General features: G+C 50.8%; 3 protein-coding genes across 3 annotated transcripts; 1 reads left to right on the plus strand and 2 right to left on the minus strand.

Moving 5' to 3' along the window:
• Positions 1 to 22: 22 nt before the first annotated feature.
• On the plus strand, positions 23 to 4,618 carry TrAtP1_006683 (uncharacterized protein). Its single transcript, XM_014082475.2, has 5 exons — positions 23 to 150; positions 216 to 352; positions 420 to 2,560; positions 2,668 to 2,755; positions 2,835 to 4,618. The coding sequence occupies exons 1-5, from the start codon at positions 131 to 133 to the stop codon at positions 3,398 to 3,400; spliced, it is 2,952 nt and encodes a 983-aa protein (XP_013937950.1). The 5' UTR covers positions 23 to 130; the 3' UTR covers positions 3,401 to 4,618.
• Positions 4,619 to 6,008: 1,390 nt separating this feature from the next.
• Positions 6,009 to 7,083, minus strand: TrAtP1_006684 (uncharacterized protein; the record flags this gene model as incomplete). The annotated part of the gene is made up of 2 exons (XM_014082474.2): positions 6,009 to 6,394; positions 6,801 to 7,083. 2 exons carry the CDS (start codon positions 7,081 to 7,083, stop codon positions 6,009 to 6,011), a joined length of 669 nt encoding a protein of 222 aa, XP_013937949.1.
• A 730-nt stretch (positions 7,084 to 7,813) lies between these two features.
• TrAtP1_006685 (uncharacterized protein) lies at positions 7,814 to 8,014 on the minus strand (the record flags this gene model as incomplete). Its single annotated transcript, XM_066113226.1, has 1 exon — positions 7,814 to 8,014. The coding sequence occupies one exon, from the start codon at positions 8,012 to 8,014 to the stop codon at positions 7,814 to 7,816; it is 201 nt and encodes a 66-aa protein (XP_065969312.1).
• Positions 8,015 to 14,814: the final 6,800 nt, after the last annotated feature.

The raw sequence follows: 14,814 nt of genomic DNA on the forward strand, positions 1-14,814 counted from the left end.
GGACCCGTTTTAGTGCGAGGCAGGCGGTCGGTATCGCAAGTACACGCGACTTGCGACGATACCCGTGTCTTGAGCATTCAAGTTTGTCGCCCGCCATTGACCTTGTAATTTGGATAATCTTGGCGGCATAATGGATGACCTCTATGATGAGTGAGCTTCTACCCCCATCGCACATGCAGCTCAACATGAATTCGCTCCTAACAAGCTCATCCTAGGTTCGGAAACTTCGTCGGCGAAGAGGTCGAGTCCGAAGAAGCGTCCGAGGCTGGAGATGAGGCGGCTGACTATGCATACGATGACGAGCAAGAGGAGGCACCCAGTGTGACTGGGCAAGAGCTCATGGAGCTTGATGGTAAGCTTGGTTTGGTTTACAGAGAGAGCGGTAGAAGAGACCAAAAAGCTGACTGAACCTTGGGCAGATGGACCTTCGAATGCCGTCATCCTTCACGAAGACAAACAATACTACCCCACCGCTGAGCAGGTGTACGGTGCCGAAGTCGAGACGCGCGTGGAAGAGGTGGATGCACAGCCTTTAACACAGCCCATCATTGCGCCGATCGAGCAGAAGAAGTTCAACATCGAAGAGGTTGACTTGCCGCCCGTGTTTTTCGACCGCGAGTTCATGGCCGATCTAATGAACTTTCCCGAACAAACAAGGAACATTGCGCTGGCCGGCCACTTACATCACGGAAAAACTGCCTTCATGGACATGCTTGTCTTGGAGACTCATGACATCACTGACAGGCTTGATCGAAGAGTCGGCAAGAAGCGTGACGAGGCGCTGCGATACACCGACGTACACGTGTTGGAGAGAGAGCGAGGAATCTCCATCAAGGCTGCGCCGATGAGCCTCGTCCTGCAGAGCACAAAGGGAAAATCGCACCTGCTTCACATCGTTGATACCCCTGGCCATGTCAACTTTGTAGATGAAGTGGCAGCAGCATTTAGGCTAGTGGATGGTGTATGTCTGGTTGTCGACGTGGTTGAGGGCGTCCAGATAAATACAGAGCAAATCATCAAGCATGCCGTGCTGGAAGATATTCCCTTGACACTCATCATCAACAAGATGGATCGCCTGATTCTGGAGTTGAAGCTCCCACCAAAGGATGCTTACTTCAAGCTCAAGCACGTTGTAGAGGAAGTCAACACCGTCATTGCCAACACCGTCCCGACCAAGGCGGCTTCAAAGCGACTGAGCCCTGAGAAAGGCAATGTTCTGTTCGCCTGCACAGATATGGGATGGTGCTTCACACTGCCCTCTTTTGCCAAGATGTACACGGACACCTTTGGCGATATCAACGCAGAAGAGTTTGCTAGGCGATTGTGGGGAGACGTTTATTACAACCCAAAGAAGCGAAACTTCACTCGCAAACCGGCAGAAGACAGATCAGCAAGGTCATTTGTTCACTTCGTTCTCGAACCCATCTACAAAATCTTTACACATGCCATTAGCGACAGCCCGGAACAGCTGAGACTAGTCCTGTCTTCGCTTGGCATCGAACTGAAGCCCTCACAGTACAAAGCCGATGCCAATGTCATCCTGAAGTTGGTATGCGAACAATTCTTTGGTCCTTCAACCGGTTTTGTCGACATGGTTGTCAAGCACATTCCTTCCCCAGCTGATGGAGCACAACGACTACTCGAGCGCTACTACACTGGACCTTTGGACACAAAGGTGGCAACTTCGATGCAGACATGCAACCAGGATGGGCCCCTGGTGGTTCATGTCTCAAAACTCTTCAATACCTCTGATGCGAAAAGCTTCTACTCTTTCGGTCGTGTTCTGAGCGGCACTGCTCGACCGGGCGCAACTGTGAGAGTCCTTGGCGAAGGATATTCTCTTGATGACGAAGAAGACATGACGACAGCCTCCATCGGCGAAGTATTCATCGCAGAGACAAGGTACAACATCCCTACGGACGGTGTCCCAGCGGGTAACTTGGTATTATTGGGAGGCATTGACAACTCCATCGTTAAGACCGCGACAGTCGTACCATCCAAGCTGGAAGATGACGAGGATGCCTTCATCTTCAGACCCATTACTCATTTTACCGAATCTGTCCTGAAAGTGGCTGTCGAGCCCATTAATCCTTCCGAACTTCCAAAAATGCTTGACGGCCTCCGCAAAATCCAAAAGTCATACCCCCTTATCAACACAAAAGTGGAAGAATCTGGTGAACACGTCGTCTTGGGAACCGGAGAGCTTTACATGGACTGCGTTCTGCACGATTTACGGAAGCTGTATGCCGATATGGATATCAAAATATCAGATCCAGTAACAAGATTCTGCGAAACGGTAGTAGAAACTTCAGCAACAAAGTGTTACGCCATCACGCCAAACAAGAAGAACAAAATTACCATGGTAGCAGAGCAGCTGGAGAAGGGTATTTCTAACGACATCGAGACCGGTGCCGTGAGAATACGTGATCCGATACGGAAGACGGCCAAGTTTTTCGAAGACAACCATGGCTGGGATAAGTTGGCGGCAAGAAGTATTTGGGCTTTTGGTCCTGATGAGATGGGGCCAAACATTCTTCAGGACGATACTTTACCTACCGAAGTAAGTAGATGTGGAATCTCCACCGCAGAGAGCCACCATTTTTTTTTTTTTTTTTTTTTTTTTTTGGTTCTCAAACGTTTTGCTAATGATTGCTTTCCTCGTACCAGGTCGACAAGAAACTTTTGACTACAGTCAAAGAATCTATAAGGCAAGGCTTCAGTTGGGCTACTCGTGAAGGCCCCCTCTGTGAAGAACGTATGTGTTTAACACTCCCTTTCAGCATCAGTCCCAAGTTGTATCAATCGATCAATATTTGCTGATAATCTTTCTATAGCCATCCGCAATACCAAATTCAAAGTTACGGATGTGGTATTAGCCAACGAGGCCATCTTCCGCGGTGGTGGCCAAATCATTCCCACTTCCCGAAGAGCATGCTATTCGTCCTTCCTGATGGCCTCTCCGCGTCTCATGGAGCCTGTTTACAGCGTCTCTGTCACTGGCCCAGAGGACTCTTACATGGAGGTTTACAATGTGCTTGCACGGCGCCGAGGCCACGTCCTATCCGATGGCCCTGTTGCTGGCACACCTCTCTATCGTGTCAATGGCCTCATTCCTGTCATTGACAGTTTTGGTTTTGAAACAGATTTGCGAATCAAGACTCAGGGTGGTTCCATGGTCAGCTTGGTATTCGATAGCTGGAGCATCATACCCGGTGATCCGCTTGATAGAGACCAGGTTACGAGGCCGCTTCAACCTGCCGCGGCGCAGGCTACAGCCAGAGACTTTGTGCTCAAGACCAGACGGCGAAAGGGTTTAAGTGAAGACGTCAGCGTCAAGACATTCTTGGAACCGGAATTCTATCAAAGCCTGATGGAGAGTGGAATGCTCGGCGACATCTAAGCTGGCCATATCTATACTAATACTACCACATGTGTTTTTTTTGATACATGTACGCTGTTTATGCTACTATGTCGTTGTATATTTTGAGTAAGGAGATTGGGGCTGAGCTAGGAGCCAACAACAAGGCTGAGACAAAAAATACAAAGGAAGAAACAAAAAAGATACGGAATTGAGCGGCAAACGCTCCTAAAGTAGTACATACGTTGGCAAAGCGCAAAATCTAGATATCAATTTAATAAAGACATCAAAAAGGCACCATTGGAGACAAATGTCTCCCGTCTGTAGTGAGGCTGTGAATCTAACCCGCTCATGATTGGTGGAAGAATGGCCCATGCTGCAGTACTATCGCAAGTCTGTCTTTGCCTGTCTATACACCCCCCCTTAAGGAACTAACAAGACTCCCCATGTTCAATTCGGTTTAAAAAGAGTTTGGAAAGAAGAAGAGAAAAAGACTACGGAGCATATAGGACAAGTGCCGACGATCAGCTCTCGATAGACTGAGAAAAAAAAAAGAGGAACCATCTGCCACGAAAAGAAAAGCTTGTATGCAACCCTCGTAAGAAGTAGGTGCTTCGTATATGTACGCAACTTTGTTTTCTCTCTTAGCCTTGATCCATTTCTTTTTCCCCCACATTCCTTTGACGGGAAAACGGATACTGATATGCATCTACTATTCCTACTGTAACATCACCTCCTCGATACTGTACCTAGACAATGAAGAGAAGAAGAAGAAAAAAAAAGATGGGCTGATTAATTTGCGAGTCAGCAGCCCACGACGTAATAAACTCGCATAACCTTGACGCAAAAGAAAAAAAAAGCTACTATAAAACGCAGCTACACCAAAGAAGGAACAGGCAGCGCAAGAATAGGGAACAAATTGCAGCAGCGCTAAAATCCTTTCGAAGAAGGGGGGGGTGGTACCTAGTTCCAGTAATGGTATTTGCACAAAGGTGGGAGGGAAGCACATCCCGGAAGGACGAATTTAGAAGAGCAAACGTTGGACCAAGAATAGGAATGCATGGCAGGGTCAATAGGCTGAGGACAAGAGCCAACAACAGCTCCTTTTTACATTTCCAGCATTGCCTGCAGTACGTTGGACCCCCTTTTGTAGGATTTTCACGAGGCCAAAAGTGGCTCGTATGCTGACGCCAATAAATGGAACGCTTGTTTCTCTTCTTTTTCCTGTCTGGCTGCTGGAAAGACATGGCATGACTTGACTTGAAATGACGAGTCAACTTGAACTTCCCGTCGGGTTTTAAAGTCAGAGCCCTGGGTCTGCTTAGTGGCTTGACTGGTTTAGTTTACGATCAACACTGACAAGATTGCGTCTCACTGTTGCTTAGATAGTATAGGAGAGGACAACTTTGATGAGGCAATACTAGTCCATAACATTCAAGTAATCATAAGTACGCGCGTTGTCGGCCTGATTGCATATTCAATCGGCGATTTGCGGCAAATATCCCACGATCCTGGTTTCCAGCAAGGAAGCGCTCGTTTACGCAGGCCCAGCAGCAGCAATCCTCCGGAAGCACAGTCATAAGCCGCAGTAAGCCAATGGCAGCCCTGGCTTCTAGATTACCAGGCTGATCCGATGCTTTCGGCGTCGTCCTCAGATCTTAGCCAGATCCTTGCGCGCCTTCGTTATCGCTCACTTTTAGTCCCAAGGTTACAATGGGTTACCATCTGGGCTGATTGAACTGCCGTCCGCGGTATATACAAAACTTGCTCGTCTTTGCCGGCGGCGGAGAATTCTTCGGATCCGAATTCGTGCGGTACATGTCCAAGCCCTATTCCATAGACAGAAGCAAGGTGAAAAACCCACATTTACTGAAAGAGGCTCAGTTGCGCCAGGCCCCCCATATTACTATCCCTGGTACTCATAGTACCGTCCTGTAAGAGAAGAGAGGTGACGTTCTGGGTATTCTATCATAGCAGCTGATGTAGTGTGTACTTGTACCTGTAGAAGTACAGTTACTATACTGCCTGATGAGTCAACAGCAAAGAGGCGTAATTTGTGCACCATGACCACGCAAGGTAGCTTCAAAAAGTTTGGCCAAGCTCTATCAACTCTCGCTAATAACAAGAAAAAGCCGACATGATTCATTGTATGGAATCATTGAGAATCGCATTTCCAAGTAGGAGCGCCTTTGGGGTGGGGGTGCGCATTTCCGCTCTCTCCAGGTTTACTCGCATGCAGTTTATTCGTTAAACTCCCGTTTTGGCGACGGCTAATGTTGGCGAGCGTGATGTCTTACTCCATCGGGCGCCGTAGAGTAGCAGTAGCCGTAACGATATCGAGTTGCTACTTCTAGGCAGCGATTTTCAACCACACTCTGCACCCGCGCTGCATGGAGGGTCTCTCAACGTGGTCAAAGCTTTCCGGTTGCCCTCTTGGATGATGCTGACGTTTTGGCTCCGTGAAGATTTAGCTTATAGACCCTGGTAATATCAACTAAAAGCCATGTGTTGGCTGTTGACGTAGTGTCACGAGCCAAGAGCGCAGGGGATAAGCTGAGGTACAAGTACAGACGAGCACGAGCATCCACGTTTTTAGCCAATGCGTGGCGTAGAGAAATCTTGGCTGGTGGGCTTTCCGAAATTGGGCGACTTAATTATCTATGCAAGACTCTAGCATCTTGTCCAAGACGCTCTTTAGCGAGTCATTCTCCAGAGCCGCCGCAACACGCTCCTTGTCGCTAAGCTGCTTGTTCACCTGATCATCCTGGCTATGGCTGTTTTCCTTGCAGATAACTTCAACGCGGTAATTCGGGGGCAGGACCTGCTCCAGCCGGACTCTAACACCAAGTCCAAGCACGGTAGCGAGGGAGCAGTGGGTGACGGTAGGGGTTAGTTCAACAGTGACCTGCACGATGGTGTTTGGGCTTGGCACGCCGAGAGCCGGAGAGGGAGTAATGTGAATATCGGGAAGATTGATGACAGATAGCTGGCCCAAGGAAACAGGGTGTTCAGGGTCCGTGATGTTGGAAATAAGATCTGTAAGTGAAGGTTAGTATTGATGTCAAACGTTACCAGGGTGATATGGTGCCGAATGAATTCGATATGGAACGGTTTAGGTATACAAAGACGCAACAATCGAAAAACAACCGCCGATTTTGTCTCTGTGAATTCCTCTTGCTCGTGACCGTCTCTTTTCGACGAAATAAGCAACTGCAGTAGTGCAAATCCCCCAGACATTGAGAGTGGCATGACATGTACAAAACGGGTCTGGCATGCCAGGGGGAGGCCACACCGGGGCTCACTTTGAAACGCCGAACAGCCACTGTTGGGCGCATGGATGAAGAGAAAGTAGCTAGGAAGGAGAAGAGGAAGGACGAAGGAAGGATATGGCGGAGAGCCAAGCTTGAAAAGGGTGTAATGTGTTTGGAGGTCGCAATCATACCGTAGATCTCCTGCTCGTCGATAGCCTCGGCCGAGAGATTGTCATCTGCACCTCCTGCGCCGGAACCGAAGCGGGACCACGCCACAGCCGCCGCTGTATCATGCTGATACTGGGCATCGTCGTCTTGCAAAAAGGGCCGAGACATGTACGACGGCTTGGAGAGGATCAGGTCCGAGTATCTGCAGTCGGGGCCCTTGCGCGGAGCGGACCGCCTGTGCCGGGTTGGGAGCTGCGAGGCGCTCAGAATGATGGGGTTGGCATTGTCCAGAGCCGCAGCAGCCATCTTGTCTGGAGCCTGATGGATGAAGCTTGATAGCACCTGGGTATTTGCGAGGGCTAGAGGGCAGGCGTGTAGAAGCGTTGCGTTTATAGTTTATAGCGGCGTTTGTCACTATCAAACAAGAAGAAACGTGCTGAAGGAAAAATCTCGGGGTCTGACGCGGGGGCGATCGACCGACTGTTTAGTTTAGAGAGACGATGACTGACAGGGCCTTTTGGCGAGAGTGAGGGGGGTGTTTGTGGAGGCAAGGTTGGAGATTGTCGAGAGGCGTCTAAACTCGTCGGAGGTTCTGGGCATTAGTAATAGGATTTACGATTTTGCGGGCTGGCAGGCGGTCAGAAGCTGCACCAAAAAGTCGGAGCTAGCGGGTACGTAGCGTGGAAGGAGAACTGCTGCTGTAGGAACCTTGAACTTGTACCGCCTGATGCTTCCAGTTAGTACTACTACTAGTATCAATGCACTGATATCTTGAGTAATGGCATTTACTTGTGATTGATTATGGATAAGATGGCAAAAGCTGATGCTACTGTACCCAGGTGGAGCACGTCGAAAGAAAGAGTGTAACATTGTTCAAGATAAATGGAGTGATGTATATAAGAGAAAAATTCATGTGCACAGCCTACACTTGTACCTGTTCACGGCAACGCAAACGACTCCATCGAAAAGCCACCTGCAAGGAGGTGCAATATCTGGGGCTGCAACTCTGGGCGCAGAACCAGTTTGATGTTTAGTTTTAGTCAAGTGAGATGCGACTTGGAGAGTCAGTTGGCAGGGATTGCGGTGGCACCTTGTCGCGGGCTGAACTCGCCGTGGCCTTTTGCTCATTGTCCAGAACGCGGCACTGACGAAGGGATCCCTGCAAGTCGGTGCCGTCACCAGCTAAGCGATCAACGAGCTGGCTCTCTCTGGACCTGCGAGAGCCGCTGGACTGCATGGGAGGCATTGTCTGCTGCTTTGTATCCGTACTTGTACGACGTGATCCTTCTCAGCCAGCAAGGGGGAAACGCTCCATCGCGCTCCTCCTCGACGCTAAAGCTCGCAGAGTGCAAGTGCATGCTGCATGCTGCAGGCTGCATTGCATGTTGGCTGGAGGTTGTCTCGCGCGTTGCAGTGCACTAAGAGGCTGCCTTAGTGCCATGTACCGATACAGAACACCACATCACGCATGCTTGGATACAAAGCACGCACAAGCGCGCTTGACGCTGGATCTGGGTGGTACTACTGCAGGGGATCTTTGTATCTCTGTCGCGAAGTAGAAAAGGCCGGGCTCCTCTTCTGTATATGCCCATGGAGGCGAGAACGACAAAAAGCGAGAGCAAGAGGAGCAACGGTAGCATCGACGTCGTATTCCGCAATCGTAAAAGCGGCTCTGGTGCTGGAGCGGCATGGCACGGAACGCTCAGGCGATAAAACGATCCGGGTTTGAGCCACGCACTACCCTCGCCTGCGACTGTGATAACCACAAACGTCGCATTTTCGGTGCTATTCGCCTCTGCTTTGGTCACCGAGCCTTGCATCTCTGGCCTTGTTTTCTCTGCCTCTGCCTTGTCTGGTGCCTACAGCACACCGTGCAAGCCATGCAAAATTGCTGCACACCCTTGAACTCCCACACCCCCCCTTTTTTCGCCCCCCTCTCTATCAGTAGGGCTGGGAGGTTTGGAATGCTCCTAAATACGACGATACTTGGACAATGCTGAACCCCCCCCAGTCCCTAGCCGCCACGCGCAAGTCTGGGTGTACACTACGATGTATTTAACACCATATTACCATGTCCATACGTAGATTAGGTACTTTCAGCAACAATAAAAAGCGAGATGAACCCTTTTAATGCTGTGGCGGCTTAGTGCTGCGCATGGCATTTGGTATGTCTTAGTCGTGGCGGTGCGACAAGACTTTGATGGGCAAGCAGAACTTTGTGCCCGCGATGACGCGATCGGCTGGCAGCTAAGGTTGATGCTAAAAAGTACGGCCGAAAAGGCGGACTTTGCATGGACTGATAATCTAATCCAGCATGATTGGCCATCCAAAGCTTGAAAAAAAAAAAGACAGGAAAAGGAGGAGAATATCTTTGTAAACCAGAGTTGCATTCGCCGAATCATTTAGGCGAGTCGGAGAACAACGAGGCCTTACAGCATATATGTGTGTTGTAGGTACATGCTATACAGCACAGAGGTTGCGACTGGGTGCTGACGTTCCATTGAATCAATTGCGAGCTTGAGGGGTCTTGGTTCTTGACTCGTCCGTTGCAGACATGTAACCCTGTCCGTCATTGCGAGCCTCGGCACGTCCCCAGCAAAATCATTCTAGAAGCTCTGTGCACGCTAGAAGGGTGGCCTTGGATCCCCAGAATAAATTGCAGTAAATTGCAGTGCCTGGGCATGCTAATTTAGTACCGTGAGACGGAAGAATTATTTGCTTGCAAACGTGTAGAGCGCCATCGCTATCAGTAATATCTAAATGCAGCGGGCACGGCAGTTCGATGTGCCATCTACCAACAGTGGGACGCAGAGTGTGATATGCGAATGATTGGCTCTTGAGCAATATTCAAGGGCGCACCAACTGTAGCACGACTCAAGCAGTGACATGGAAGGATGTAAGAGGATAGGCACCTCCTTACTGCTTTGGCAATATGTATTAGTATTGGTAACAGTACAGCACCTATTTGATGGGATTGCATCGAAAAGGATGCCGTAGGCAGCTAGATATTCAAGTACTGTAAGTGTAGGATCGCGGAGTACGGGATATAAGCCGTTGCATTGCATTTCGTAGGTAGGCATGTACAAGACGATGCCGTGCAGCAGCGACTCGCTAGCAACCGCCACCCTCCTCCCTCCTCCCACCACCCGCTGCGCAAGTGCCGAAGCCCTCTTTGCAATGGCCGGAATTGGTCAATGGTCTTCATTCGTTGCTGCGGGATGGGGGATGGCAGTCGAAAGGCTGATCTGCAGCTCTGCAAAAAGGCGCTGCGCTAGTCGTTGTCGCAGGATCGCCAACTCCAGTCGACGAGCAAGCCGGCCTGCAAGGGATGTTGGAAGGAAGGATAGGTGGGGCTCGTACTCCGTAATTCATCTCAGATATCCCCCAGTGTGCCTCAGGAATTTGTCTTTATCCGTCCATTCACTCTATTTATACATTTGATCATGTTTATTTAGTTCCATGGTGCTTCTAGGCCGGATGGTCCTCTAGTGAGCTGGAATAGCTACCTACCTAGTTTTGCTTCTCTTCACTTTCATCTTGGCTCAGCATAATAAAAATACGTATATCATTGCACAAGATGCTCCTCAGCGGCATGTATCCCTGGCAATAAATGAGCACGTTGGTGATTTACAACTAAAGCCTCTTGTCTCATTATATACGGGATCAAAGGACCGAATATCGTACGCACGAATCTTGCAGTACCCATATTAATGGGGACCCAAGTCCCGCAACTCGCTGCCTGCCAAGTTCTTAATTGGGTGCCAAATGCAGACAATGATTGCTTGAATCTCTTCTCTATTGGCAGCGTCCCTTGATTGGAGGAGGATCCCATGAAATCATCATTCACTTCCAACAAGCCAATTGGAACTGCTTCCCTGCGCTGTTGGTCAATGCTGCGTCTCAAAGTAGCACCTGGAGCTGTTGATAGCAGATCCATGCATACTGATCGGTGCCATTTTGAGCATTGACTTGCACTTTTCTGGCATTGTTACAGTCGCTTTTGCTTGCTGCCCTTTACTGTCTCTCTTTGCTCGCTATTTCGCTATTGCTCCCTGACGTAGATGCGGAGTTAAGGGATTGCAGGAAGAAGCGAATGCCTAGAAATATCCGCGGAGATAATTCAACCTATGGGGGAAGTGTTACAGGTCTGGTATGATTACTTTTGAGAAATGATACCGTTTATCCGCCACAAATCGTCAGATCTAAACTCCGCCTAATCACAAGTCAGCGAGGGAGACTCCGGAGTGTGGCGTAGGTTGAAAGTATGAACCAACAGGTAACCAACCAACAGACGAGGCTGTCGATATAGAGGCAACAATTTGCAAATGCTCGTCGTACAAGTAGTAAGAATTAGATATTTGCCACTAGATGGCTTGGCCTTGGAGGCCTAGAAGCAAAATGAAAGCCAGCTAATAGGCTTTTGTCCGTTTGTTTGTCCGTCGCTTGTTCAGCTCCCAGAGCCTGTTGCATCCTGCGTATCAGTCGGTGTCACGTACCATCAGCGAGTGCTGGCGGCGGTTTCGCTGTGCGCAGGTGGTCAAAGCTGAGAGACGGAACTTTCCGTCTCTCGCTCTTGGCACCCCCGTCATCTAGACCGAGCCGGCCGCTGCCGAAGATCACGGAGGGTTACGGACCAGGTACATGCGGTGAGCACTGCTGAGCGGTAGCATCGCTAGGTACTCAGCAGGTAGCCTATTTTATCCCAGTTTAAGTGCTCGCATTCCTCGCATCTCTGTCAATGCCATCTTTGGACGGCGTCCAACTGGCTTTGTAACTATTCAACAATATCGACACACAAACGTCTTGACTGCAACTGCAGATGACTCGACTTGTACGCCTACGACCACGCAACAGGTTCCTTTGCTCGTTGTCGATGGCGCGCGCGGTTAAGGGCAGGGCTAGCCCTGTGCGTCAAGACAGCGTTTCCAAGAGTCGAGCTCCAGTGGCATGCAACCCAGACGCGGCTAGTCCAGATGCGCCCTAGAGCGCTGATTGCTCGTGCTAGCGGCATCAGACTGGCACTCTCGTGTGCGGGGGGACAGTTTTGGGGGCCCCTCTCGGTTAGGGGGGAGTGACAGCTCTCTCGTTGACACGGCTGCTGGTGCGCGCGCAGCATGGCAGCACAGCGTGGTACTTGCACGAGCACTACTGCACGCACCAGACACCAAGTACCAAAGCAGCGTTCGGCAGATGCAATAGGAGCACATGCTGCAGCAGCCACTCTTCCCTCTTGCGGCGGTGCTAGGACGCATCAGACACGCTGCTGGGCAGTAGAAGCTTCTACAGATCCAAGCGCGGCGGGGAAATCCAGTTGGGCTGGGCTGGCTAGTGCACTTAGCGGTTCGTCGCACTCCGTCCAATACGCTACTTGAGCCCAAAGTGCGGTTAGAGCAGACCTGCCACGAGGAGTTGAGGGGCTGAAGGAATGGAAGTCAATGTCTGTCTGGTGTAGAGTGCGAGTGCGAAGAAGCTGGCTTAGTCAGGCGGTACGTACCTGCCAGATGCTTGCCCACGAGCATGTGCTGAAGCAGGGAACCTTGGGCATTCCCTGTGGTTCAACATGCCCAGCCAATCGCTTCACCTTGTCATGCTGCAGACAGGCACCTCGTGCATAAACCTGATAGAGACGCACAGGGCCTGGAAAGGAAGCTGATGCCCGCAAAAGCTACTGCCAACGTCCATTGGGTTGTTGTATGTTTCCCTGTCTGTACTAGGGCGCCTTCTGTAATGCCATTTCAAGATGGCATCTCGTTTTGCACGTGCATCTCTACAATACTGGCAGCTGTTTGCAGCAAGAATGCCCTTGTAACAGTGCCGTTTAAACTAACAACGTTTAGGCTTTTTCGAGATCTATATGTTGAAACGGGGCATGATATGCATTTCAGGAACATGGGTGAGAAGCTCTCGAGGCATGTGGTCGAGCATCTTCAGCATTCTCGAGGCCTAGGGGTTTGTTGTTCCTACTAGGCACTTCTCCTACATACTGCCTGTAGAATAAAGCAGCAATACGCAGCTCGGCTATTGCAGCAGGGCTCCTTGCCCGTCCTTGGTTCCTCTCTCCTTTTCTTTAGACCCCTACTTGCGAGAGGCATGCTTTGGAGACCGTTGGGTTGATTGGCAGTTCACATGCCAATAACTTCTGCGGTATACCAAGACGAATATTCACTCCAAGGATTGCATGGCTTCACACATGCACTAGAGGCGCAGCAGCAGACTCGTATTCGATGGCTGAGATAGGGCATACATGAACGTACAAGTAGATAGAGCTCCACGTGCATGACGCTTGACATCGATACCTACATAGCCACGAGCTGCCGCCTGCCCCAAGCGTTCGGACGCGCGCTACGGACATGTACCTACTTGTTTGAATCTTGGGGGCTGCCACCAGGAACCACGAGCTGTTCAACGGCCGATTGCCATGCAAGTCCCAGACACTTTATGCGCCTTTGACGGGTGCCCCTAGCACCAGCCTTACGCAGCTGTGGAGAATCAGAACATTGCGACATGCGTTCCATCCGGAGCATGCGGAGGACGTTGAAAGCCAGCAAGCAAGCAAGCTACTCCTGAGGAACTCAGCTTGGAAAATAAGTGCTCACCTTATAATGGCCATCGATCCACTCTACGAGCGATCGTCCTTGGCATCCAAAGTGCGTTGCAATGCGAAAACACGAGCATACATACATAGTCGGGCCTAGATAGCTGGACTCTGATGCGAATGCTACCGTTTGGCGAGGGACCTGCTACTAGGAGCAGGTAGAATTCAATGTATGAGATACTTAGTGGTAATCATTTCGCCGATGTTGCTTACTAGCGGTGGACATATGCTTTTTGTCTTTGGCATGGCAGTCAGCCTCTGTTCCTGTTAGTTGTGCGTCATGCTCGACGGTTCCAGAAAAGTGACACGGCTGATCGGCTCACTGGTGGCGAACAGAGGGGAGAACACGCGAACCGTGAGATCGAGCTGCGGCGAGCCATTGAACGTTTGCAAAGCGCCAAGATGCGTATAAAGCTTCATCATGTCATGGTCGCGGGTCATCCAAGGGTTGTCGCCCCAAACACCTGCCTGCAATTTTGTAGCCAGTGAATTGGCTTGGCTGGCATCTGCCCCCTAGATGGCGCAACACCAGCAGCTGGGAGCACGGCCATTATCACCACCTACTGGCTGAGCAGCATTTGCCCCCCCCCTGACTCGACTGCAAGTCGTTGGTAATACGATTGTGCATACTCGTACGTCGAATAAATTTGTCAAGGAACCTGCAGGACACCAAGAAAAAAAAAAAAAAAAAAAAAAGATCCTCCCACCGGCAGTGTGCGTTGGTTGATTAACTGATCTCACAAATGATATTATTCGTCTCGAGGCGTGTGTCTAGCCACGACTTACTCGTCCGCCATTTCGGGTTTCCGTCTCGACCTTCGGATCCGTCAAATCCGCGTTTCCCCCCAGTGGCTGATGCGGGTTCAGCTGGCAGGCATGGATGAGACCAAACAGACATGGAGGCAAAAAATCCTTCCCAAGCTTAACGCAGCTCGCGCAGGTAGCGGTACAACGAGCCGGGGGGCGTCGCCAGCCCACCTGTCGCGTGCGCCCAAGGTTGCGGTACTTGTCGCTAGCAGCACACGGCCTGGTAGCGCGGCGCAGAGGCCTGTGGCACTCCAGAGCAGGTACCGCTGGGCCGGCACAGCTACACTGTACTGCAGCAGGCGCGGGCACTAAAGGCTCGCAGCTAGCCCCAAAGCCGCCCAGTGCCGCCCACCCAGTCAGCGCCAGCGCTCTCTAGCAGCAGGCCGTACCTCGCCCGCCAGAACCCAAAGTCTGGGCCCCGGTGCCTCCCTGGAAACCAGTCTCCAGTCCTCGTCCACGCAGCTTCGAGCAAACCGCCGCCAGGAGTCAAGCCCACCGCAGTCAAGCCAAACCAAACCAAACCAAACCAAAGCCCCTTGCCCCTGTCTCCTTGCTCTCTCAACTTGCACTTGCTGCACGCCCCCTCCTTTGGCGAACCCCTCCTCCCATTTAGTACCACCCACGTCGCCTGCCCT

The sequence above is a fragment of the Trichoderma atroviride genome, chromosome 3 (genome assembly GCF_020647795.1).
Source record: "Trichoderma atroviride chromosome 3, complete sequence".
Lineage (NCBI taxonomy): Eukaryota > Fungi > Ascomycota > Sordariomycetes > Hypocreales > Hypocreaceae > Trichoderma > Trichoderma atroviride.

What these genes read in the sequence shown, in the direction of transcription:
- TrAtP1_006683 (XM_014082475.2), top strand. Translation starts at nt 131, where the DNA reads ATGGATGACCTCTATGATGA. An exon ending in ATGGATGACCTCTATGATGA is followed by an intron (nt 151 to 215) that starts GTGAGCTTCTAC and finishes AGCTCATCCTAG; the next exon opens with GTTCGGAAACTTCGTCGGCG. An exon ending in ACGATACTTTACCTACCGAA is followed by an intron (nt 2,561 to 2,667) that starts GTAAGTAGATGT and finishes TCCTCGTACCAG; the next exon opens with GTCGACAAGAAACTTTTGAC.